The sequence below is a fragment of the Falco peregrinus genome, chromosome Z (assembly GCF_023634155.1).
Source record: "Falco peregrinus isolate bFalPer1 chromosome Z, bFalPer1.pri, whole genome shotgun sequence".
Lineage (NCBI taxonomy): Eukaryota > Metazoa > Chordata > Aves > Falconiformes > Falconidae > Falco > Falco peregrinus.
In genome coordinates this window covers 54,708,108-54,733,495 of record NC_073739.1, presented here as the reverse complement: position 1 = coordinate 54,733,495, position 25,388 = coordinate 54,708,108, and the positions used below count along the sequence as shown (strand labels likewise).

General features: G+C 40.0%; 1 protein-coding gene across 1 annotated transcript; it reads right to left on the bottom strand.

The window, feature by feature from the left end:
* Positions 1-403: 403 nt before the first annotated feature.
* On the bottom strand, positions 404-25,164 carry ERMP1 (endoplasmic reticulum metallopeptidase 1). The gene is made up of 15 exons (XM_055790183.1): positions 24,820-25,164; positions 23,698-23,999; positions 20,157-20,284; positions 19,693-19,798; positions 18,689-18,835; positions 17,113-17,205; positions 15,543-15,755; positions 14,092-14,312; positions 11,343-11,517; positions 10,605-10,795; positions 9,841-9,993; positions 9,121-9,323; positions 8,275-8,390; positions 7,646-7,809; positions 404-6,114 (listed from the first exon to the last, which is right to left on the bottom strand). Exons 1-15 carry the CDS (start codon positions 25,092-25,094, stop codon positions 5,950-5,952), a joined length of 2,652 nt encoding a protein of 883 aa, XP_055646158.1. The 5' UTR covers positions 25,095-25,164; the 3' UTR covers positions 404-5,949.
* Between the last annotated feature and the right edge of the window lie 224 nt (positions 25,165-25,388).

Sequence of the window (25,388 nt, the reverse complement as noted above, 5' to 3'; positions counted from 1 at the left end):
TATTGCTCTGACTCCACTTTCTCTACACAAATCTGCTCCTGCTGCTGATGCTGTTTCCTCTAAGCCGTTAGCAAATTCCATCCACAACGCCCTAACGCAGCCACTCCCTTCCCTTTTCCAACCGGTACCTTTTGCACACGTTTTACCACATCAAGGGGTTCTGCTTCTCCCAAGCATGCATCCCAACTTTCACAAAGTCCAGCACAACAAGACCACTTGGTGGCTAAAATACAAGTAAGGCATGTGTTCCTACCTGGGAGTATCAATCGTCACACTAGCGACAGTTGAACTTGCCTCTTTTTTATTAAATACAGACATTTTAACTTTGTATCCTGTCTGTGAGCCTGGCTTGTGTTTTGCTGACTGAGTGAGTACCAAGAAAAAATGGACTCCAAATAAAATATAACAATAAATCTTGTTTATTATATTACAATATAATAAAGTAAAATATCATGCAATATGATAAAAGGAAACAGTACTGGTTATTACACACAATATGATAGAAGAGCAATAGGAGCGATGCACCAAATTGTGACTGTAAAGCATTACGGTGATTAAGAAAAGGATACATCACCAATTACCACCTTAATAACATCATCCAAGCCCACGCTTCAGCTGGGAAACCCCACTGCCACTGGTGCCCGGAGTATCTCAGTAACTGGGAAGTTCCTACACGGTGCCTCCACCCATAGGTGAGGCTTCTGGCCCAGTCCCAGAGCTTGCCTGCCTTTATACTTTGTGAAAACAAAACCAGCTTACATACCTAGTGTATGCAAGGTTTTAAAGTTTGTGCCACATGCAGATCTCATGGTCCATAAGGTCCACACGCACCAATGATGCTGGCCAGATGTCCGAGCATGGCTGAGTTACTGTCACAACACAGCTGCACACCGTATTTGTTGTCTGGGTGGTCCCGCATGCATCCTGCCTGCGCAGGGGGCCTGGGACAAGCACCACCTGTCTGACTCACTAAATGTGATTTGTAGTTGTCCTTGAGCTCACTGCCCGAGTTTAACAGTCCTGATTACATGCATGATCAAAGACTTCTTCATAAGCAGTAATCAATCATTATTTAATAAACTTTCACCACACCAGTCCACAAAGGAGAAGCAGGAGTCTCTGCTCCAGGCACTGGATCCCCTGCAGCCTGTGTCTCCATACAAGTGAACACGTATGTTAACTGATACACTAATGCTCTTAATATTAGTACCCTCCTACTGTGGTTTAGCAGTTACATCTTTTTAGACCACGGTGAAGCAGGTTGTTCCCCCGCATCCCACTGTGGAGCACACCGGAGCAGACAACCACAACCGCAGCCTGTGCAGGACCACACGACAGAGGGGTGGATGAGCCCTGCAGGAAGCTGCAGCCCATGGAGAGTTCGTGCAGGAGCCGGTTTTCTGGCAGGAGCTGTGGCTCACGGGGGTTGCAGTCTGCAACAGTCCGTTCCTGAAGGACTGCCCCATCAAGAGGAGGATCCTCTTGAACTGCTGCAGCAGTTCATGAGAGACTCTATCCCGTGGGAGGGACACCATGCTGGAGCCAGGGAATAGTGTGAGGGGAGAGGAGCTGCTACAGACACCATGACCTGACCCTCAACTGGCCATCCCTGATCCCTCCGCACCGTTGTGGTAGAGGAGGCAGAAGAGTAAAGTTGAGTCTGGGTAGAAAAGGGACGTTGGGGGAAGGCGGTTTTTATTTTTTTCTTTGTTGCTATCCCACTTTAATTGGCAATAAATTAATCTTCCTCAAGGCCAGTTTGTTGTGCCTGTTACACTAACTGTCTCAACTCAGAAGCTTTTTCGCCTTATTTTCTCCTCCAGCCCTGGTGAGGAGAGGGCATGAATGGCGCAGTTTGGTGGGCAACTGACAGCCAGCCAAGGTTAACCCATCACAGAAGGTTTATTCATCATGCGCTATTATTTCAATCTAATCATAGCAGAAATGGGCCATTTAGAGGGTCAGCATTTTCTATGGAATTCCAGCTCACTGTCTCTCCTCTCGTTTTGCTTATCCAGCTTACATAAAACTGGCTGTCCTGGTTCTTGCCCCTCTGCCCTACTTAAGCATTTAGCAGCACAGAAAGAGGCCTGACTTCCTCTTTCACCAGCATTTGCATATCATCAAGCTTTCTTGATCTGGTTCTCAACCTGTGTAAAATTAATGGCCTTTGAGAAACAGCAACAATGCTGGGTTCCGTGCTACCCCTTTAAAAAAAATTCTCTCATTCAGGGTATACTTGTAAAACTGCTTGAGTCAAGTCACGTTTCTGACGATGACTTTCACCATCACTTTTGTCAACCAAAGCAAGCTAGTTTTTCACTAGTATGTTTTAGTCCAAGGCAACTAATTTAGATGGTTTTAGAGCGGAAGTATCTGCAAGCTACAGGCTGAGATCCACTACTACTTAAACAAATGAATGCATCATCTAGCCAGAACCTGTACAGAACAGGCCCCTTTTCATTATAAAGGGAAGAAGTTGTCTACAGCTACCATGATATTACAAGAGATGATGGGTAACTTGCTGAGGGCGGTAAGCTCACTTTAGCTGAAGGAGAGCCTCCAAGAAAAAAAAAATTTCCACAGCCCCAGCTTACTGTCTCATCTTAGTCTCCTATCCTAGAGCAGAAAGCTGTTGAGATACTCAACGGGGCCGTGGAATGAATGCCATCTTATGGCGAGTGGCCGTACTCCCAAGTGCTTAAACACAGAAAAGGGAGGAGCCTTCCCATACCGCTTTGAGTGCAAGACACAACTTGTTTTCTATTGATCACGTACACGACATGTACAGGCCTCCTTTGCAACCACATGCTTAAATTGATAAAATGCTGATCTCTGAAGCTCTTTTACCTATACATAGTAACAGTACTTGTATGTTAACAAAGAGCATAACAGATTCTCAAAGCCATCGAAAGTCAGGGAAGAGCTCAAGCATTAAGGAAGAGTAAAGCAATTTAGAAAAGGCTGTGCATGTGAACCGTTTCAGATGAACACTGAAGCATTCCAATGCTTACTGCTCCCATTAAGAATACTTTTTCTACTCCCATGCCCTTCTATCCTTAAAATTACCAGCTGCTTGCTTTTTGTGTATTTCAAGAGTAAGACACACACTACTTTTTATGAGAAATAATAAACTACAGTAGAAGACTAATCTGTTTGTACTGAATGGTGAAGCAGATGGACACTGAAACAGCAGAATCTTCCATCCTGTTTTTTGACCTGCACTCAACAGTAAGTTTGCCCTTGCCTGTCTGTTTTGCAAAGAAGCTTTGCTGCCAGTGACTCTTCCACACCACACCTTGTTTCAAGAAGAAACACTTCTTCTCCAGGCAGCCAGGCAGGGCCCTCAATTTAACACTTCTCAGCTTAGTTAATTTATACATACTTTGCCCATGTGTATCTTCCACACAGCTCTAACTCTAGTTGTCTAATGGCAGCATCACTTAGCAGTATTTCTACCCCAAGCTTAAATAGAACATTAGTGCAATGAAAGAACTCCAAATATGCCTTTAATCATGCTGAAAATCTAATTTTACTGATTTAAGTTTTGCTTTTATTTACAAAAACAAGTATTTACAACAAACTAGACATCCCTCAATTTATTTAATAAGGGTTAAATCCTGAGTTAGCACAATTATTGCTTCACTGACATTTCAGAAACTGCTAACAGACATTTTTATATTTTTGGTTCCCAGTAGGAATTCCCACACAGCACTTTTTCAAAGCTTTAAATCAGAAGCAAAACACAAAATAAAAATCAAAACAGGAAGTCAGTAAATATCAGTGCAGCTTTAGTTAACTAGCTGTGCATCGAGTGCAGTACAAAATATTTGTTGAGATTCAAAACAAGTCTTATGAACGAAAACTGGTTTTCAAATCATTAATAGCACTTTTTAAAAGTTATAAATGCAGAATATAGGGATTGTAGTTTCAAATCAGATACAATCAACTGAGTGATGATTACACACATGTTAATGTAAAAAGACTCACTGGTTTTAAGAATTGATGGCCAGCTCATTATGATTACAGTAATCAAACCTCTTAAGTCCATGAGTCACAGTTGGTAATTTTGAGGAATGCACCTTGCAACACATGAAACTGGCTCTTGCCACTATTGTATACAACTACAGAACAATTTGAAGGAAAAGTACCTGATCAGGGAGCTGCTACGCATCACAACTCACACAAAGCATCACAAAATGTTCTTTCACATGCCCTGCAGACTTCCAGTTCTAGCATGTTTTTACTTGAAATGATGATGCACGCACAAAATCTGTTTTACATGCTTTGGCAATACACATGAGATGAACAAAATACTAGTTACACAATTTGTAGCATGGTACTGATGTCACAGAATGTTTATATATAGTTCAGAAAAAAGCATGAAGACGTTTCTTCAGGTACACAAAGTTCTTTGCATTTCAGAAACTAACATTAACTGCTAACACTGCACTGAAAAAAACGTGAGAGTATAAAAAAAAAAAACCAAAGCGGTCAGTGGCTTCCGAACTTGTAGATTAAAACTGGAAGATATTCTAAATCACTCACAGTCATTTATAAAACCCATCCTGTGGAAATAAAACAAGAGCAATCCAGAGATATTAGACCTCATTTAAAGACGACTCTTCTAGGTATCTTTCCTTACAGAAAGCAAATGGTATTTTAAGAAACAAGTTCAGTGTATTAACAAAGTGCAATGCTGTCACATTACCAAGTCTCTCCAGAGGAGATACCAAAATTAGCCAATTCTAATAAATTAGAAGATAAGTTGAAATTTAGAGTAGATTAATTATAAGACATCCACATAAAGGAGTGGGGATTTAGCACTCTTACATACAAGAGACCAAGTTACACGGTTATATGCTTATACTGAAAGATCCCAATAGGAACAGAAAGATAGTTAGGTCAAACCTGCCCACTCAAGTTGTAAGACTGAAGAGACAGGGAAAAAGGTAGGATTTAGGTTTTTAGCAGAAACATATTATTTGGAAAAGATAATTCAGATAAGTAATTACCACATTCTGTCATAGTATCTATTTTTCTGCATTATGCATTTGTCGAAGACTGGGAATGCAAACTACATACGTATCGTAGCTTTTACAGACTTCATCCAGTGACATCCAGTCACTGGCCTTGCAGTAACTAAAGGGGGCTTACAAGAAAGATGGGGACATACTTTTTAGTAGGGCCTGTAGCAATAGGACATGAGGTAATGGCTTTAAATTAAAGGACGGCTGACCTAGATCAGATACTAGGAAGAAATTCTTTACTCTGTGTGTGGTGAGGCAGTGGAACAGGCTGCCCAGGGAAGCTGTGGATGCCCCATCCCTGGCAGTGCTCAAGGCCAGGCTGGACGGGGCTTTGAGCAACCTGGTCTAGTGGAAGGTGTCCCTGCCCATGGCTGGGGGGTTGGAACTAGATGGTCTTTAAGGTCCCTTCCAACCCAAACCATTCTAAGATTCTGTGACAAAAGTAATGTTTAGGACTTTGCCACCTCTGCCACCCTATCATGTAAACAAGCATCTTTTAGCTGAAGGTCTTACTTTAATGGGATGGGTAGATTTCATAGGTGATAGTTCCCATGCATGAAAAGTATGGTTATATTTTACATAACATCAAAACAACTTCATGAGACCCTTTCAGTACAGTTGTCATTACATTATGCTAACCTTACCTGCTCAAATGAAGTTTTCATTTTAAGAAACCCACTAGTCAAACTAGCACTCCAGTGGAAGAACCAAGGTGAACTGTATTCATGTTGACATGAAGTGTCACTATATCCCCAAAACAGCAGTAGTCCTTAAATAATCAAACTGCTAAAGAAATACCATTTGTGCCAAAGTACTTTAAATTCTTGTGAAAGTCTCCAGCATCTTGTTAGGAAGTGTTTGCCACACCAGCATTCTCTGTCACAGAGATTACCCTATTAGTGCTGCATTACTGTCAACATTAAAAGACAAAAAGGTCATAGGTGCAGGACCAACCAGAAGAAAACGTCCAGTTTGGAAACCTCTCCAGTAAGGCATAGAGTTGAGGTGACTTTTGATCTTCCCCAAAAAAGTAATGTGCTGCTACGGCAAGAGACACTATTCCATCAGAATGCTTTCCTGGGGCCTGAAAGTGAGAAAAGGGCAACAGAGTCTTTAGGAGTGTTTATGGCTTTTAAATATGAGATCAGTCCAGATGTACTTTTCCACAGACTTGGTATGTATCAGTTTGCTCTTGCCTGTACATCAAGAGGCTATGGAAAAGGTCCCAGGCGAGGCAAGATATCAAGACACCCCCCGCCTCTGAAATGGACATCATGACCATGCCAGCACTAATGAAAGTACAGGGACTTTCTGAGGGTATGTCCCTGGAAAACCCCTGACCTCTTATATGGGGACAGGTGGAGATGGTCAGGAATAAAGGCCTGGACGACCATTGCTGGAGACAGTATGGGTACACTACTTTCCTTGTATATGAGGGTTATTAGATAGAATTCATTAGATTAGGTTCTGAGCAACCTGATCTAAAGATGCCCCTGCTTATTGCAGGGGAGTTGGACTAGATGACCTTTCCAAGTCCCCTCCAACCTAAACTACTCTATGATCCTATGCAATAAACTTCATCCTGCAGGTCTTCGTCCTACATGTTGAAACACTTTCCCTCTTGAAATGTACCAATTTCATTACATGACAAGTCAGATTTTCATTGAACTTGCAACTAGGTATTTAAATCACAGTGCCTCTGACATGTTACATAGCTTGCACACGCTCTAACTTCAATGTTTGTATCTGGCAGTTTTGCTGACAAATCAAGACAGACTCCAACAGAGTATTTATACTGATCCTTCTGTTGTGATTCCTTAGCATGAAAAGCCTTTTCTCCCTAGCTCTGCCACTATCAGTCTTGCAAAGCTTATCACACTGCAGATTCCTGTCTGCCTTTATCAAATACCCTCAGAAGATTATTTGGTTAAGTGTTTAGACTGCATGATCCAGGAGGAACAAGGGACTTTCCAAACTTTCAAAGGTTCTTGTACTATTTACTCAAAGAAAAAGACACTGTTAAAACTCTTCAAAAATATGCAGCTCTGCAAAAAGTTTTTCACTGGCAAGTGCGTTGGCAGGGGTGGGGGGTGCGGGGTGGCAGATCATAAATCCCACTGGAACAGCAATACTGGAAGCCTTGCTTTCAACTGAAAATAATGTAAAAGAAAATTTAGTAAACAAAGCTTTTACAGCTCTCTTCAGCTTCAAGATAGGTAAGTTTCCCACCTTGCACTCCCTGTAATTTCCCAACACCAAGCAAACAAGACACATGAAAAGAAAACTACTCGCGATGGGAAAAAGAACTCTGAAATAACAGTTAATGAAGATAAAACTTCAAGAACTATGAGATCCAAACATACAACTAAGACCATGGAGAGAAGTAAAAAAATTCTCCTTTTGGCTGTTTAGCAAGTTAGTGAACTAAGCATCAAAACCATATTTGAGCTGATATATAAAGTTGAAGGACAAATTAAAAGAGGGAAGCTACAATTAGGATCTATCAACAAAAGCAAAGCTTAAGGAAGTTGTTATGACATTTTTGACATAAGAATGCAGCAATGGGGACAACAGGGCAGACCACAGGATCATCAGGTTTCCAGCAGCATACTCACCGTCAGTTCTACCCAGAAGTGCCAGGGCATAGCCTGCAGCCCATGAGAGTAAAACACAAAGTAGTCTCCCCCTATGCTAGCAACCGGTGTACCATTCCCAAGAGACCAGGCAGACAGAGACGACCCTTCATGTGGCCGAACATACAACGACATGTGACTTGGACCTGCAGAGACAGGGATATATATCTATATGTACCAGCAAGTGGACGTACGGAATAGCCATCTGTTTTCCTATATTGTAGCATGTTACCTGTGTATTACTATTTGTGTCTTCCAAAACACGATGCAACTGTCTTCCGTATAGCAGAAACTGCAATTATTTCTAAGTGGTGAAATAAATGAGATTACGTAGGAGAAGGACAGAGCTATAAATTGGACTTCACGGAAGGACTTGCTATAAAAAGATCAAGGCTTACTCAAAATAGACAAGGTTATCAGTCCCCCAAATAACAACTGCAATACAACACCCACAGACTCTAGAGTTATGAAACTGAATTAATTCATGCTAATCCCACAAAGCTCACCATATTGGGAATGGCACTAGAACCTGCAGTACTATAGTAAAAATCTGACTTATTATGGATATAAAAATAAACACAAATCACAAACCAGAAGCTTCAGTCACTCACCAGATACTTCAAAGCTTAACCTCACAGAATTCCAGGGCATCAGCTCCTTGGACAGAACTTTAAACTGAATGGGGCTTCTTGGGAAAATTTCTGGAGCAGGAAGATACCAGTTTTTCCTGTAACAAAAACAAACAAACATTAACTACTTGTCAGTGCAACACTCAGGGGTACTAAATATGAGAATCCCAGAAGTTTTTGTACAGCACACCTGACTGTGCTGTTACTAAATGAAATATTCAAGAGCTACTGATTCTAGCAGAAGGCAGGTAAAATTATCAGCTTATGGCCAGACAAATATTTAAAGGGTGCGTTAATAGAAAAATAGTCATCAGTGTGTTCACTCATTACTTCCATCTGCTTTAATGTACAAAACAATAAAATAAGTAAGAGTATCTGCATCTTCAAACTGGTACACTTCTGCTCACACAGTTCCTCGGGTATGAGAAACAGTCACAACAGCTAGTTTTCTCCTGTGGAGACCAGCTACTCTAGACTTCCTCTGCTGCGGTGAGGCAGGGGGAAGGAAAAGAAGAGACATACGTACTCCTCCTCTGAACTTCCCTTTAGAAGGTCCCCTGTTCACCTTATTTTCCAGGGGTGCTGACATCAATTTTCCACACATCAGCTTCTACAGCTCCTGCAACAGACCCAGCAATTTCTTGCACAGATTCTGGCAGAAGACACTCCACCTACGCAGAAGTTTAAGTGTCTTCTGAAGTGGCAGGATTATTTACCTTTAGACCAAGATTAGCCTTGTGTTTTCTTCCCTTACATAAGCCAGATTGCATAAATAACCAATATACTCTGGCCAGTTAAGTGCTCCAGTGAAGCGGTGTTCACACTAACCGGAACATGAAATGCACTGGCAGAATCCAGGGAAGGCCACAGAAAGGAGCTTTCTCCTCGCATGGAGTTCTGATGGTGTCATTGATTTCAGGTACATGGGGAGTTATGTGAAATATTCCATTATAATCAAACCCATTAATCCATATAGCAGAGTCACTTTTAACTATATTTCCATCTAGATCATGAAATCGTCTGCTCGTGTGCTAGAAGGAAGAAAAAAAAAAGATACACAGAAAGATGATGGAGCCTAAGCAGTTCACAAGAGTCAGAAGTGATTCTGAAATACCCTCCCATGTCAATCTTTAAGGTCAACTGTATTTTGAGTATGCATTGAACATGTATCTGAGTATTTATGGTATTTATGAATTATATAGAGAGAATTACTCAGATAAGAGAAACATATCATAAAAACGCCTACATTCAGAACATGACTGTGCCTGTATTTGTTCATCTCCCATCACGTTCACTTTTTGAACTACCATTGCTTACTCAACTCTCTGACCTAAAACCCCCTAAAAAACCCTGCTCCTCTGACACAGATAAACTGAACACAGAGGTTGAACAAGAGAAACACTAGCAATTCTTTCAAATCCAGGAAATATCATTAGAGCTTTTAAAGCAACCAAGAAAGGGAAGCTTACGTTTTGGGGGGCAGTGGTCTTTGAAAAAAACACACCCTCTTGCAAACAGACACAATATGATATGCAAGGCTTTTCTTACCTGTAGAAAGACTCGCTTAGGCTTTGGATTGGCCACATCGGAACTATAAGGGAAGAAGATTCCACTACAAACGAGAATCAGAGTGACTACACACACAGTAGTTAGAGTTATTAGTGTTGTTTTTGTACTTTTGACAAGGTAAATGAAGTTAATCTAGGGAATAAAAAGACAGCCTAGTTATAAAACTGCAACACTTCAGAAATAAGACACTATTTGTGTAACTCTAAGATCCAATTATGGAACTAAAAGTACACTTAAAAGATTCCATTGTAAGTACTACCTTTTACAAGACACTTCTTTGCAATCTCAGTATTTAAAACCAAAAGGAATTAAGTACACTTACAGAGCTTTTAAAAATTTCCCATTTTTTAAAAACATCTGCCAACAAAAACCTAGAACCTTTGTAGCAAGGGCAGCAGAAAAAAAAAAGAAGCCCTGAGAATATTTTTGAAATGTAGTGTATGTATTGTTCAGCCACATATTATACTTCACCTAAAGTGAAAGCCTGTCCAAATTCCAGCATTAAACTGCTTATTTTACACCAATCTTTACTAGTTCAACATAAAGCAGATATGTTTTTGTAACCCCTGCTTCAATGACTTTTTTTGACAATACAAAGCATGGAATCTTTGACATGTTTCCTAGAAATTTCCTGTAATATTTATAATAATATCATTAACTTCAAGAATTAATTTAGAAAAACACTGATTCTGAACTCTACAGAAAGTTTAAAAGTTTCAAACAACATTTACAAATCTACTTACAAAGTAAGATGACAAAATCATAGTGATGACCACAATAAGTCCTGCCAATACCATATCTGGTAGAATTTCTGAACCACTTCGTCCCATAATAGGTGTAAACATTTCAAATACAGTCCAACTAAGATACATCATATACAGATAGGGAACAAACATTCCCAGCATATACATCATGACAAACTTCATTGTGGTGCCTATAGGGGACAGAAAGAACCAAAAGACAAAAAAAGTAAAAGCTTAAAAGGACATGGACAGCTTCACTAACATATGTATCTGTATACTGCTGCAAGGCCAAATACACAATACAGGTCCTAATCCCTGACATGGACACGGAAAAGGGATCTCATTTTACATAGCCAATGCCAATATAACCCTTAAACACAACACAAAATTATTAGTGTATTAAAAAAAAAATTAAACAGGCGCTCTGTCCCAAACACTGTTTAAATATGACAGTATTTTTTACCAACCTTTACTGTTTATCCAAGTATGTAATTGCTTATTAATAACCCTACATAGTATTGTTCTTTTTAGACTGAGACACAGTATTTCAGTATTTTTTTTTTTTAAGAGCTTCTCCATACTTTCAAACCATCTGTAGTTCAAGAACACTTTCTTGTTACAGAAATGCCACATGGTTACTTTGATTATTCAGGTTCACAGTTTGGGATTTCTTTTGCTTAAGTAACAGAGTTGGGGCAGAGGTTTCAAAATACAACCTCCTCCCCTCAGAACTCTTACCTTTTTGGCTGAATTCTTTATGGATCATCAGCCTAGTGAGTAAAGGAAATGCTACCCATAATGTACAAATGAATGCTGAACAAAGGCCCATCTGAGTAATCACAGCCAATGCTATAGACCAAATCATCAATGAGGCATCAAAAAAAGTATCTCCCAGGTACTGTTCATTCATATTCTGTAACAAAAAAGCAAATACACTCATTACTGAGCATATTCCACATCTCACATCTCATGAGAACACACAGAAAAATCCTTATTTCTTGTGTATAAGATTTTGTCCAAGGAAAACGATTGACAAGCAGCATCTCACCATTCTCTTACCACTTAAGTTACCCATGATGTATCCTTCTTTTCTTAAATTTTTTAAATCTGCTCTGACAGATTAAAAAAAAGAGATTACATGGGCTGGGGCAGAGGGAGGATGGGAATGCACAAATGACAATACTAAGAAGTTGCAAGACTGATGTTTCAGGTACACAGGCAAAAAGGGCCTTTCTATAAAAAGCATTCGTATTTGCACTACATAGCTTTTTTATATGCTTCACTTATGCATGAACAAGTTATCTGTATCTCCTTGAGATTCTAAACCTGGTTTTGCACAGCAGCTGTTAATACTCTTATACAAGCACTGTTACTAGTGTACAAATACTATATGGGTGCCTTTATGTGTCATGCCATAGCTGTCACTTTAGAAGTCTGCTTTTTTAAATATATTACTTGTTTTGAAGAAGAGACATGCATGAGTCACATAATACCAGATAAACTTCCCTCTTTTTTGAAAGTGTAACCATCAAAAATGTGGCTTGGTTTTGTGAGTTTTTTGAAAAATTGTATGAGCAATGCTGCAGTGTTTGTAGTGCAAGATTCTTGACCGTGACTCCTGCTAGTAGCAAGAAGGACTGCTTGCATGAACAACGGCTATCAGAAAGTGCCTAGTTCAGTTTTGGGCTGACAAGAAACAAAAAGAAAAGGAGGGAGGGGAGAAACAAAACCTATTTCAAAACAAAAAGCTTAGTAATTCACAAGTTCTTGTGCCACTAACAGAAAACACTGAGGCACTGCCTGAGATTGTGAAGTAAGAGATTAGCTTCCAAAATTATTATGCAATGCTAAGTACAACATTAGTTACTGAGGCAGCATAAACTGTATGGTGTACTGCAAGCTACAGCATGCAAGACAATTAAGAGACTCATGACATCAAGTTGGTTGATCTGCTGATAAAGACAACCAACAGGACAGAAGTAGATCCAGAGCCTGGAATAGCTGTACAGTTAGTGAAAGTACAAGAGTAGAAAATTATAACATCAGATCTGTTTTATGAATGGCTCATCTCTTCCACAAATGGACACCACCACATAACTGGTATATGTAAACAAATACATCTAACACTCCCCTTGCCTAAACAATTAAAAAAACCACTTGCAGATAATGGAACCTTCCATACAATCACATTTCAGTAAATTCTTAAAACTTCTTCAAATACTTGGATGAAGCTGGATTTGGCTGACAACTTTAGATTCCCTAAATTCTCTTGCCAAAAGCTTGTACAAATGGCTGAGAAGGTAAGTAACAGCAAGCTGAGTGACTAAATATTACTGCACCTAAAACCTAAACCTAGTAGCAGACTTCTGCCCTGGAAGTGTCAGATACCTCAAGGCCTTAATTGTTTTTAATACAAAACCATTAAACTATCATCTAAACATATGGGATTGTTATAAACTGTAATTATGACATAATAATGCAAGTTAAACCATGTTGGTTAGTCCGTAAGAAACAATTTAAGCAAAAAATAAAGGCAGACAGACAGTAATTGTGACAAATGACAGCAATGGAATGGTAACACACCAAATCCTCATCAAGCCTTTACCTATTGCAGAAAAGAACATGGGACTAACAAGAGCTCTGTTCCATCTCCAGTTGTGATCAAAACAACTATCAATCAGAATAATCACAGAGAGAAAGTGGCAACTCCGATTTTTACAACAGCTTCATTTAGAAAGTGCTGTACAGCAGATTACTATATTGGAAGAGGGCATGGCAGAATTATAGGATCTGACAGATGTAAGAAAAAAGCTTTCATATGAACCATATGAAAAAAATTGTATTATTTGCTTAAAAGGTTGTGAATACAAATGACATTACCAAAAGAACATGCATAATAGGACAGAATAAAACAGAGAGAACTAGAATTCCAAGTTACATAACAAAATGTAAATGACAAATTAGATCAAATAAAGATTAAAAATATTAAGAGATATAGAAGAGGCACCATACCAAAATAAGTTATTAAATTTAGGGAACCTGTTATACAAGTACATTCAGAGGCAAGAATCTGGCAAGATTTAAAGAACATTTGAGTATATATGTAGATTCTGCAAGTATCAACAGAACATTGAAACATATCAAAACCCCTAAGTTCTCCAGCTGTTGCTCTGCTCTCTTATTACTGAAGTGATGGCAGGAAGAGAAGTATTGGACACTGTATTCTACTAGGCTTTTTGCCTTGTTTTCTGAAGCAGCTCCTAAAGGTCATAAGCAAGGAGGAAGCTTTAAACCACGAAGCTTTTAACTCTCTGAATTTAGTAGAGCAAACCCTGTGCTTAGATGAAGCAGTTTTTACAGTGACAATTTCAATACTTCTGTCCAACACAGTAAACTTATTTTGTCTTTTTAATCAACTCAAAAATCCTATCTCCCACAGATCAAACACTACATTGCCCTTCAACATTAGCAACAAAGTCAAGTTTACCTTGTAGAAGAACTTCTTGGCTAGCGTGTGCACAAGAATGAGCTTAGCTGCAGCTGCCGTGCCATACAGAAACACAGAAACATAGAAATGGGTATACCAAGAAAGAGACCGTCCAATAACAGAGACAAATCCTGCCACTGTAAGGACTGTCACCAGTGTGCAGACCCAACTTATCAGTGTTAAGCTGAATGCAGTGAAGAATTTCTTCAGGTTAGGAATAGCTATGAAGGAGAAAAAAACAGAAGTTTCATTCAATGGTCATGTATTGAACTGCAGGCTATCAAGACTGTAACTACCCCACTGTACAATCGCTTTAATGACCAAAACAGAACTGCACAAGGAAAGAAGAAAGCGTGCCCTGGGCACTTGGTCTCTTCTCCCAAGTAACAAGGTAAGAGGAAATGGCCTCAAGTTACGCCAGGGGAGGTTTAGATGGGGTATAGGAAAAATTTCTTCACCGAAAGGGTTGTCAAGCATTGGAACAGGCTGCCCAGGGAGGTGGTTGAGTCACCGTCCCTGGAGGTATTTAAAAGATGTGTAGACATGATTCTTAGGGACACGGTTTAGTGGTGGACTTGGCAGTGCTAGGTTAACAGTTGGATTCTGTCATCTTAAGGGACTTTTCCAACCTAAACGATTCTATGATTTCTTAACAGCATGGTCTAAATCACTTAGCCTATTTCTTTGCAAATCTTTTTGCAGTCTTCCCCACTGCAAGATTTATTCCCAAAGTACTAGCATATTTTGTAGATTACCATGATCCTAATAGTAAAAATTTCCCTAGGGAACCAGCAGAGCCCCTCTATCACCTATAAAGTCTAAAAAAAAAAAAAAAAAAGAAAAGAAAAAGGAGTTGTTTTTCCTAAATTTTCTTTTACTCCAGAAATGATTGCTGGATTCTGGGGGTTCAGGGACCATGTTTTGTTTTTTTTTAAAACAGGCATGTTCTTACACATACATGGAAAGGTCTAACTAGAAAATTTAAGTTGTTTTACACCCTTTATTAAGCTTTGTTTCCCCATCTGTTGTTTTCTTATTTGCTCTTGCTTATGAACAGGTGCTAAAGAAACATGATTCCAAAGCCTGACCAGTGTTAACAGAACAAAGTTTATACAGATACTACGCAAATTTTTTTTCATTTTCAGACCTTTAAAAGATTTAATTCTAATCTTCATGAAAGGATAAGAGACACTATCATGATTCACAAATGCTAGACATCTAGGCCTATCATAGCCCTTCTTCATCATAATTAATCACAGTTGAGAGATTTAAACACAAAGCAACTCCTAGGGCATGCTGCACAACTAAATTTTATTTCTGAGGTTTATCTTAACAGAGGCCTTAATTGCCTGAACACTTCCTTCATCTACTGATTGCTATTCACTAAAGAGTAAGGTGATATAATTTTTTTTTATGTATATATATATATATATTTTAAGACCTAGACTTACCTCTGGTTTTGGGTTGTAATACTTTTTTGCTTAAATAAAGAAAAGCAATTGCTGCTGTAACATTGTTCATGATGGTGCCAACACGAGCAGGATAAGCCAGGACAAATAAACCAAGTACATCAAAGAACACAACATTCCCATGTCGATAGTCAAAAGATTTCGCCAACCTGTCTGATGTTGCTAGGTATTTTAGGACAGCTAGAATATTGTCACCTATTGAAAAAGCAGATAAAGAACATAACTGTATCAGGGTTCACGAATTAGTACACAGCATTTTTTTAAATATAAACATTCTTAAAAATAAAACTGTATTGAAATATCCTCAAAGACATGAATATACAACTGATTATTCCGAAATAGCTATAGGATGGTACACACAGCATAGTATTTTCTATACAGCTGTCACTAAAATAAGTATACTTGATAAGCTTCATGTATTTAAATACTGTTCAATGAAGGCAATAGCCATGCTTTCAGCCCATAAGCCCTTCATGTCTGACACTGAAGCACTGGACTTCAAGGCTTACCCATAAAGGAGTTTATAATTTCCTAATCTTCCTCCTCTTCTCCTTGCCACTAGCAACCCCTCTATGTTTCAATGACTGTTAACTACCTGCCTTTCTTTCCCTAGATGACTGTAAGGTAGGAGACAAGAAGGCTATTTTCCTTTGTAGCCTAGGGGTACCAACCATTTCCTTTCCCACAGTACAGCCAAAACACATGTAATCAAATGAGAACAACTGTTCTCAAATTCATTTTGCTTTTACTTTACCTGTAAAAGTGCTAATTGGCTGAAAAGTTTGTCTCTTTTTTTCCCCAGCTGTTATATGTTATAGCAAAAGATGTTCCACATAACCACCATGACCAGTAAAACCATCTTTCCGACAGGAATTTGGAAGTGTTATTTTCCATCTTGCCACTGCATTGGCACAAAAAGTGTTTAAAACTCTTATTCATGGTGGTCATCTAAGCTGGCTTCTGTATAAGCTTGAAGAGGAAAATGGTCAAAATCCTGGAGGCATTTAGGATTATGTTAGGTTTTCCTGGGAAACTAGAAGCCTTAATCCAATTTTCTTTACTGCAGTCTGTCAAATACTCTGCTTTGAGCACAACCTGTCAGTAGAAAATAAATCCTGTTTATCTGTAGTCTGTGTGCTATGTTTGTAAGTTTGACAGATTCATTCTAAAGAAAAACCTCTGCTCGCAGATCAGTCTCTCTGCTACCAACTTAACCATAAGCTTCCCATGAACATTAATGAATAAGGGGACTTACTGAGAGAAAAGGAATGCAGAACACTGAACAATGAGGTATCAGTGGCTAGATTATAACCTTAACTAGATTCCCCCATTACCTTCAAATCAACTTCATTGGATGCTAATGAAGTTTATCCTCCCAAGTTGACCAAACATATTTCCTTCATATTTTAAAGACATGCATTCAGTTCATGCTTTGTTCTTTAAAACACATAATAAAATTTATTAATTTATTGTGATAGTAGTCTTACAGCAGAATGAAAAAGCAGCTACAACACAACTCTCTAGTAAATTACCATATTCTTGAAATACAAACCTGCCCTCTGAATGGAATCGGTTACAATTCTGTCTGATGTATCATATTCTGTGTGATAAATGTAGCCATTTTCAATAAAAGCCAAATCTATTCCTACATAGAAAGAAAAAACATATTTGAAATTACGTAAATGTAAAGCCTCAAAACAAACGTGAAAGTTTTCACGCAAAACATTGCTCTACTTTGTAGTGTACTCACTGTTTTTAAAGATTATGATAATAGCCTGCCTTGTAGAAGGAAGACTGAGATTGCACGTGTATTTAAAGAAAGGACACTTTTAACATTTTTAAAATATCTATCCTTTCCATTTCTATCCAATCCATCCTATCGATTTGCTTGACATCTGTACACAAACTGATCTCTACTGGAGCAACATGAAAATTCCTAATCAACCCAGCTTCAGAAAAGATGAACAAGGTGCTTTCTAAACATTTACTAGTAAAACATCAATAGAGATCCATGATGAAAAGCAGCACTGTGGAACTATAGAAACACCCTCTTAAAATACCTGGTGTGTTCTCTTTACTTCTAATTTGTAAACAGCTTTTCAAACAGCCAGTCCAAAAACTCTTAAAAGTCCAAATAATTTGTAAAAAATAAACAAAGCATGAAGTTTTCTGCAAGATTAATTATACATCCATTGTATCCTAAACACAGACCCCTCAGCCGCATATCCAAAATGCTGCTGTCTGCAATCTGAATCCTCACAAGTTTCCAGGCATTTTACAAATCAGGCCTAAATTCTACCAGCAAACAAAGAGGAACAGACAAGTTCTTTAGCTCAACTATTGTTTGCTTAGCAAAAACTGAGGTCTGTGAGAATTCATTTACTATTTATGATCCAGGTGAGATTCTCAACAAATAATGAACACATTTTACATCAGCTACTTTATTTTTCATGCTAGAAGCCTACTTTGGAACAGTTCTGTTCTAAGAATCAATTCAGAAATATCACTTCTCTTGAAAGTGAGTCCAGTGACAACCTGTGCCAGACAGCAAGGATTTTACAGAAGTTTACATTTCTTTGAATTGTGTTTTCATTGTGTGTTCCATGGTTTTATCCCACTGGTCATTCTCCGCAGAATTATAAACAGATTAGCAAAACCAAAACCTGCTGTCCTGTGCTTGATTGTGATGAAAGAAAAAATAAAAGGTAATGAAAACGCATTGATTACTAAGTCACTATCTTTAAAAAGGATTATTTTGGTTTATCCATTAGGTACAGACATTTAATTCCTGCAATTTATTAGCAACATTACCAAAATGTTTCAAACCAGAGTATTTAATATTGTACTGTTAATTCCTTGAGTGTTTTCATGGCTTGCAGGAAACTTTTCCACCATGTTTTTTCCTCCTGGAAAACAGCAGTCTCCAAAAAACATCTGTAACAACCTACAGGACAAGCCAAGTCTAAAGGTTCTTGTCTTAGAAAAAAAAGCGGGCAAATCTGCTCTCAAACTGAAAGACAAATAAAACATGAGTACCTTCACATAGTGAACCGCAAAATAGTCTCCTCGTTATAAACTTAAAATAAATGGTTGCATGATGCACATTGACATGTCTTCTGATAATATACCTGGAACATTGCCAAAGTCCCTGTAGATACGGAAGTCTGTGTCTGCCGGAATAATACCGCTCTGAAATATTTCCTGTGCCACCACAGAGGCAAAGGGATGTTTGGCTGCAACTACATATGCTTGTACCAGCCAAGGATTCTCAGGTCCTAATAAAGATGAGCAGAAAGTTCACAATTACTTTTTGAACTTCAGTTAAGACATGTATCTTTATGGTAACAAATAATGCAAAGGAACTCAATAGAGTTTTAATGCTGTTGCCCCACAGGGTATATTCTAAGTGCATCTGTGTTGGCTGCATGACTCATACTTGAGAGAAAGAATTAGCTGCACTTGGGGGGGGAAAAAAAACACTGATATGTTGAGTGTTCAGCGAAGAGTAGGTAAGTCATTTCCCAAAACAAGATCCAGCACTAATGAAGAAGTCACAACCTTTAGTAAAGTTTCCAATTTATCATCTACGTATCATACCTCCAAACTGCTGTTTACAAAAAAAAGTCTCTCCATTAAAGCATTCAATTAAGCACTTCCAGCAGAAGGAAGTCCGCAGTCAGCTAGAATGGAGCAGAACTATAACTGTATCCTACAAAACACACAAGTTTTCCTGCTTCCTGAGCAGCAGCTGGAGTTTTAATGCCAACATCTCCCTGCAGACATTTTGCAAGAACTGCTGTGAAAATTAAATAAAGTACATGACAGTATTGGTATGCAAGACATAAAAGAGACCCAAATCTGGTTTCCTCCTTATTACCTTGATGTAAAAGGTAAATACAACATCTGTAATTCTGTTCTACACAGGCTTCCCCCTATGAGGCAACTTCTGTGGCAGTGCTTTAGCCTACGTGCATCTAAAGATGGAGGGGAACTTTTATGCACAGAGTTGGGAAAAAGGCACAGAGGTTCTCCTGTCTTTTGCTTATGTATCACTTTCAACATTCCTGCAAGTCTACATTGTTTATTATCAAATTATCATAGTGTAGAAACTGGACACAATGCAAGCTCATACCTGTTTGAAAAACAAGTTCTTTTCCTCCTACACCTGCTGCCTCCAGGTTAATAAAAGCTCTAATTGACTTGGCCCACTCATGTTGTGTAATGAAGCCATGACTAGCCTTGAGGGGAAAACAAAAACAAACAAAAAAAAATAGGTCAAATATCTTCCAGACCAGCCTAAACGTTATTTTCCACCATGTATGACCGTAAATGAAGACTGGACAAGGCAGCCAGATCACTTACAACACTAACAGATGCAGAAAACCCAAGTCTTCTAATTAAACTAATATGAACAACATTCTTAATCTATGTATATTTTTCCCTTTGAAATCAAATACATTTTCCTCAGAATGTTAAAGACTGGCATTTAACTAGTATTTCAACAGATTAAATACTAGAGTAATATCTAGAGTTACTCCTCTGTCAGTTTTGATACACAGCTTTGATGGGTATTTTATAATTCTGGCATATTCTTACCTGCAAAATGTTTTCTTCTGCACCATTAAATAAGAATATGACAGCATGCTGCAGGGACTCTGATGATTTTGAAAGCGTGTTAAGTATTTCAAGCATCACTGCGCAGCTAACAGCATCATCACTGGCACCTTAAAATAATCAGCAGAATGGCACGGCTTACAACAAACATGCAGAATTGCAATAAAGACCAGAAAAGTAAAAAGCTTTATGCTATCTCAGTCACCTAATCTAACCGAGGTACAATTATGTCAAGCTGTAGTGTATTTTTTACTACTGCTTGTACCCTGCGTCTACACTAGTTAAAAGCAACAGCAGAAAGAAAAATAATGTTCCAAAGCTGAGCAAGTGAAATAATAGATACCAGATCCAATACTGCTGTTCAAGAAAAGTACACTAACCAGGTTACTAAGCAAGTAAAGTAATCATTATCTATTTTTCTAATAACAATACAAATAAACAAGGACATAATTTTTACTTCTGGCATACTCAAATTTTTAAAAATAAACATTCTCACACAAGTCATCCTAAAGCATGCTACACTTGTAACATATTCAGTTAAGAGGACAAAATTTCAAAGTAACATAAAGCCAAGATTGCAAAATAAAGCAAACACCAGAATTCACACCTTGAAAACATTTTTTAAATGACAGTACACATTATAATACATATTTTCATGACAAGATGCTTTCCATCACCCTTCTTTCTGTGCAGAAAACCTCAGTTGCCGAGAGCTCAGTAGCCTGTTCTCTTTGAGTTCCTCATCCAACACTATTCTGCCCGTGCTCCGAGTTCCTCACACCCCCTCCCACACCTTGCCATTTTTTTAGCTTGATTAAGTGCCTATCTTTTAGCCAAGGTCTACCATTGCCTCATTTCTCTCACTTTGGTGCCAGACATAGCATGTCCCTACCCCACTCTCATCTATAAAACAGGAGCAAACGGAGATTTAACTCATTCTTTCAAGCCTGCATTGCACATATGATGCCCACATGCACTGACATGCACACACATGTCAGTGTGGTCAGGCGTCAACATGCTGTTAGGGCAGACTCATTAGCTGCTAAACTGTTTAATTTACACATTCAAAAATAAAAGAGAAAAAACCAAAGCAGCTCTTCCAAAGCTTGTTACTTGGCAAAATTTAGATATATCTGCCCCTTTCATGAAAAGGGCATGTTCCTGATCCAAACACGTCTCAGTCTAAATTTCAGCCTTAGCTTATTGTATGGAAGTATTTTAGAATAAATAAATAAAACCAAAATGTTTCCAATCCACTGTTCTCTAACCTGTTTCTCACAAATGAATGCCTTGTTCTGCCAAAAGCTTTCCAAAAGCCCCCCCCAAATACCCAATTTAAAGCCCTGATTATATTGCTATCTGAATTTATCAGTAGTTTACTCTTAGCCACACGAGTTCTTTTATCTAACTTATGCTGTGTTGAAAACTCGGCAGAGAAGTGATCATAATTTTCAGTGAGATTAATCACTTATCTGCCTTGCTGTAAAGCTAAGAAATTGAAAGTTATTCATTTCAACAGACAGACAGATTTACATCTGACTAAAGCAGCTGTGAAACCATATACTAATGACAGAAGCTCACAGTGAAAGTACCATCCTCAAACACTTCATATACAGCAAAACTGACAGGAGGTTAAAACAGATTTTATGGCAAGTATCAGTAACGTAAGGGAATGACATCATCAGCTACATCTGCAATGGTAATTTCAAGGATGTTTCTGCTTCAAGTTTATTGGAGAAGAATCAAATAGGCCATACAAACTGGAAATTAGTACCATTAGAACAAGAGACATGTTTTAGGAATGTAGTTTATGTTCTTTCTTCACAAGGAACTCGAGCTTTCTAACTAAGCATTGATGTTCTAATGGCTCAGTGAGTTTTCCTTTACTCATTTTGTATACGTAAGCATCAACAGCAGGTCATGTTTTATCATCTGACTTTCAAATACATTACTTATTGAGCACTGAGTCCTGCCGATTCCAGTTAAATAACAATTTTTGGAATGAAAAAAAGCTGTAAGCAAGTACCTTACAGAAATACAAGAGAACAGAAAACAAAAGGTTCTTCTTTAGCTGATGTGTAAGTTTCACACTAAGAAAATGAAAGACAGCAGTTCCTGACTGTTGTGGTAAAGGGCTAGGCTGCTTTGTGATTACAGGCAAGCATACAGGCTGATTTCTAGCTCCTCCATAGATTTCTGTATAATTCTATACAAATCACTAATATTCCTGGCACCACTGTGCAAGGCGGGTGAAGTATTTTGCTGTCTGAATGAGTGTAAAGAAAGTAATCGTTGCAGATGTAACGGACCCACAATTTACACAGGCATCAATCTAAAGACAGTTCTCAATAATGATTGTATTATGCTTGCAAACTATTCTTTCTGAGTCTAGGCAGCCATATTTAGACTATATATACAGTAATTAGCATCTCTGCACTTCCTAAATAACAGATCATGTGTAATAATCATGCAGTTATTAAGCTTAATTTGGAAACTCAATCTTGCATAAATATGATTGAGAAATTCTGCATCCTATTTGTTCCCAGAAAAAAGGCACAAGGAGTACCGCAAGTGCTTTGTTTCTCTAGCTAATACTCAACTGTTTTCTCAATAATAAAAGACTATTTGCATGTGCTAAAGAACAGAATGTTTACCTTCAGAAATAAAATACCGTGTGGGGTGTAAATGAAGAAAATTCGGTAAAAGCCGTGCTGTTGGTGAGTGAAACCTGTAGTTATTTTTCAACAGCAGTAACAGGCACACACCTGTGGCTGAGTGTTGTAACAAATGTTTTCGTGTGGTTTTCAGTTCCCTACCTTCCCTGCACTGTTAAAAACCATGTATTTACAGAGCTGTTTACACCACTGCTGCAATTATTATTTAACATGATCAGACTTATAAAAATGGAGAGGGACAAGAGTAAAAGAATACGCAACAGTGACAGTGAAAGTAGCAGTGAGAGAATGTACATGCTACCAAGGCAACAGTACCCCTTAATCTTTGATCGGAAGAGTTTCTTAAGAGAGCTCTGAATGCAGAAAGAAAACAAAGATTTGGCATAGCTTAAGGATTTCACACTAGAAACAAAGCAGGACACCAGAAGAAAAACACAGGCTAGTTAGTGAGGGTGGGAACAGTTTCTGGCACAAAGCATCTTGTGAAAGGAAAACCAGAATTAAATCAGTACAAAAGTATGGAAAGACCTGAATGACACGTGGAAGCAGCACATGAACTACGTGCGTAAGCAGTGAATTATAAGAAAGGAAGACATAACCAAGCTTTCTAGAATTCTAAATGTAGTATCCGTAATTTGCTGCCTACCAGAAAGTGAGGGTGAAATCCTGACTTTTGGAGGAGCAACTTGTCACTCTAAATACTGGATCTTACTGAAATCAAGCAGATTAGCTGGCACATGCAGTATTCTAGCATGTGGGTATAAGGCTATTTGGTATAACAAGACAGCAAGCCAAGTTCTTGTGGCTCACCTAATACACAGAAACGCAGAACGAACATGTGGACCTACCCGGGGTATTTGGTACGGAATCAAAGTGACAATTGGATAACACTGCATGCTCGGCTCCGTTTCGGGGTTCCAGCTTCACTACAACATTGGTTATGTTTGCATAGTAACTAGTAAAGCCTCCTAAAAAGTCAATGCTGAAAGAGCCTGTAGGCCTCTGTATGTCTACAGATATCTTGTGAGCATCTGTGCTTTCTCTTTCTATGGCCCTAATTTGTTCTAAGAGGTAGTTAACTGTAAGAACTTCATTTTCTGGACTTCCAACTGTTCTGGGCCCAATTGCTGTTATGTTGTCAAGATATCCCCTGTAAGAGATAAATTACACATTCAGCATCAACACATTCAACATTTAGTATGCAACTTAACTACAACTATAATACTGTTGTACATTGTTCTATTTCAAAACTCGTAGTAAGTGGAAGAGACTAAAGCCAATTAGACAGTAACTGCAGTCAAGATGGCAAGGACCACCATGGTAATGGGCATACAGTACTGATCCTCACTCCGTGCTCCTCAGGCTATCCATCACAACATTAAACCAAACCACTGGTTTTCTGGTTCGAGCACACCATCCCAAAAAATAAACAAAAGGCTGAATGGAGAAGCTGAAGATTTCCTCTTCAGCAACGTTCTGCATAAGCATACGTGCTCCTCCCTGAACGAGCGCACCGTCAATAAGATCTACACCGCTGAAAATCTGCAAAGAAAACCCTTTTCCAGGCACTAAGACCTTTGTAAGACTACGAGAATTACTACGGAGGATGCGCTGTTTGACCAGCCCAAAGCAGCACCTTTACGGGGCGGCCGGCAGGAGCGCGGGGGCCCTTACGCACCGTCACCCCATTTCTGGGAGCCCGAGCGAGCCCCGAGCTCCTGCCGGGGCACGGCGCGACTCGCGCTCCGCCAGCGACCACGACCCAGCGACCGCCCGACGGCAGAGGGCCCCGACGGCCGCCAGCCGGGGCTGCCCGGGCGTCTGCCGAGCGGGGGTCGCCCCGAGCGGGGCCCCCGCGCCAAGCACAGGGCAGCGGCAGCCACCGCCGCCCGCGGGGTGATGCCGGGCGGACTCTGCCCCGCGGCCGACCTGACACGGGAAGGCTCCGCGGCCCCGCCCGCTCGCCGTACCTGGCGCGGAGGGCGCTGAAGTCGCGGGGCCCAGCGGCGGGCGGCTGGCTCAGCAGCTGCCGGTGCGAGACGTGCGCCAGCGCCCGCAGCCCCAGCAGGAACAGCAGCACCAGCGGCGCCCCCCGTCCCTCGGGCAGCGGCCGCGGCGGTGGCCCGGCCCGCTTCTTCCTGCCCACATAGTCGTCGCCGTCCTCCCGCGGCGGCGGGTGGCGGCGGTCGCGGTGGCCGCCGGTGGCGCGGAGCCGCCACACCGTCGCCGCCGCGCTCCGCTCCATGGGCCCCTCGCCTCGCCTCGCCTCGCCTCGCTGCCGGCGCCGGCTCCGCCGCGCAGACGCGCGATACGGGCACCGACGAGGGTCAAAAAGCGCCCGCCCCTCTGCGCCGCCGGGCTCGGCGCGCGGGGTGGGGGCGGGGCCAGGCCTGTCACGGGGCGGGGTCTCGTCGCCGCCCGCCCGCCCGCCCGCGCCTCGTGCTGGCCCGAGAGGGGTGGGCAGCGCGCGTCGCCCGCAAAGGCGGACCGCGCTGGGTGTGGCCGCGGCTTTTTTGGGTTTTTTTAATACCGAAACGCG

Bases quoted from the DNA above. Each gene is read 5' to 3' on its own strand.
- ERMP1 (XM_055790183.1), bottom strand. From the start codon at position 25,094: ATGGAGCGGAGCGCGGCGGCGACGGTGTGGCGGCTCCGCGCCACCGGC. The intron at 10,796-11,342 runs GTAAGAGTTCTG...TGTCCCCTATAG, and splicing joins TAAAGAATTCAGCCAAAAAG to GCACCACAATGAAGTTTGTC. The intron at 6,115-7,645 runs GTGAGTATGCTG...TCTCACTTTCAG, and splicing joins ACTTCTGGGTAGAACTGACG to GCCCCAGGAAAGCATTCTGA.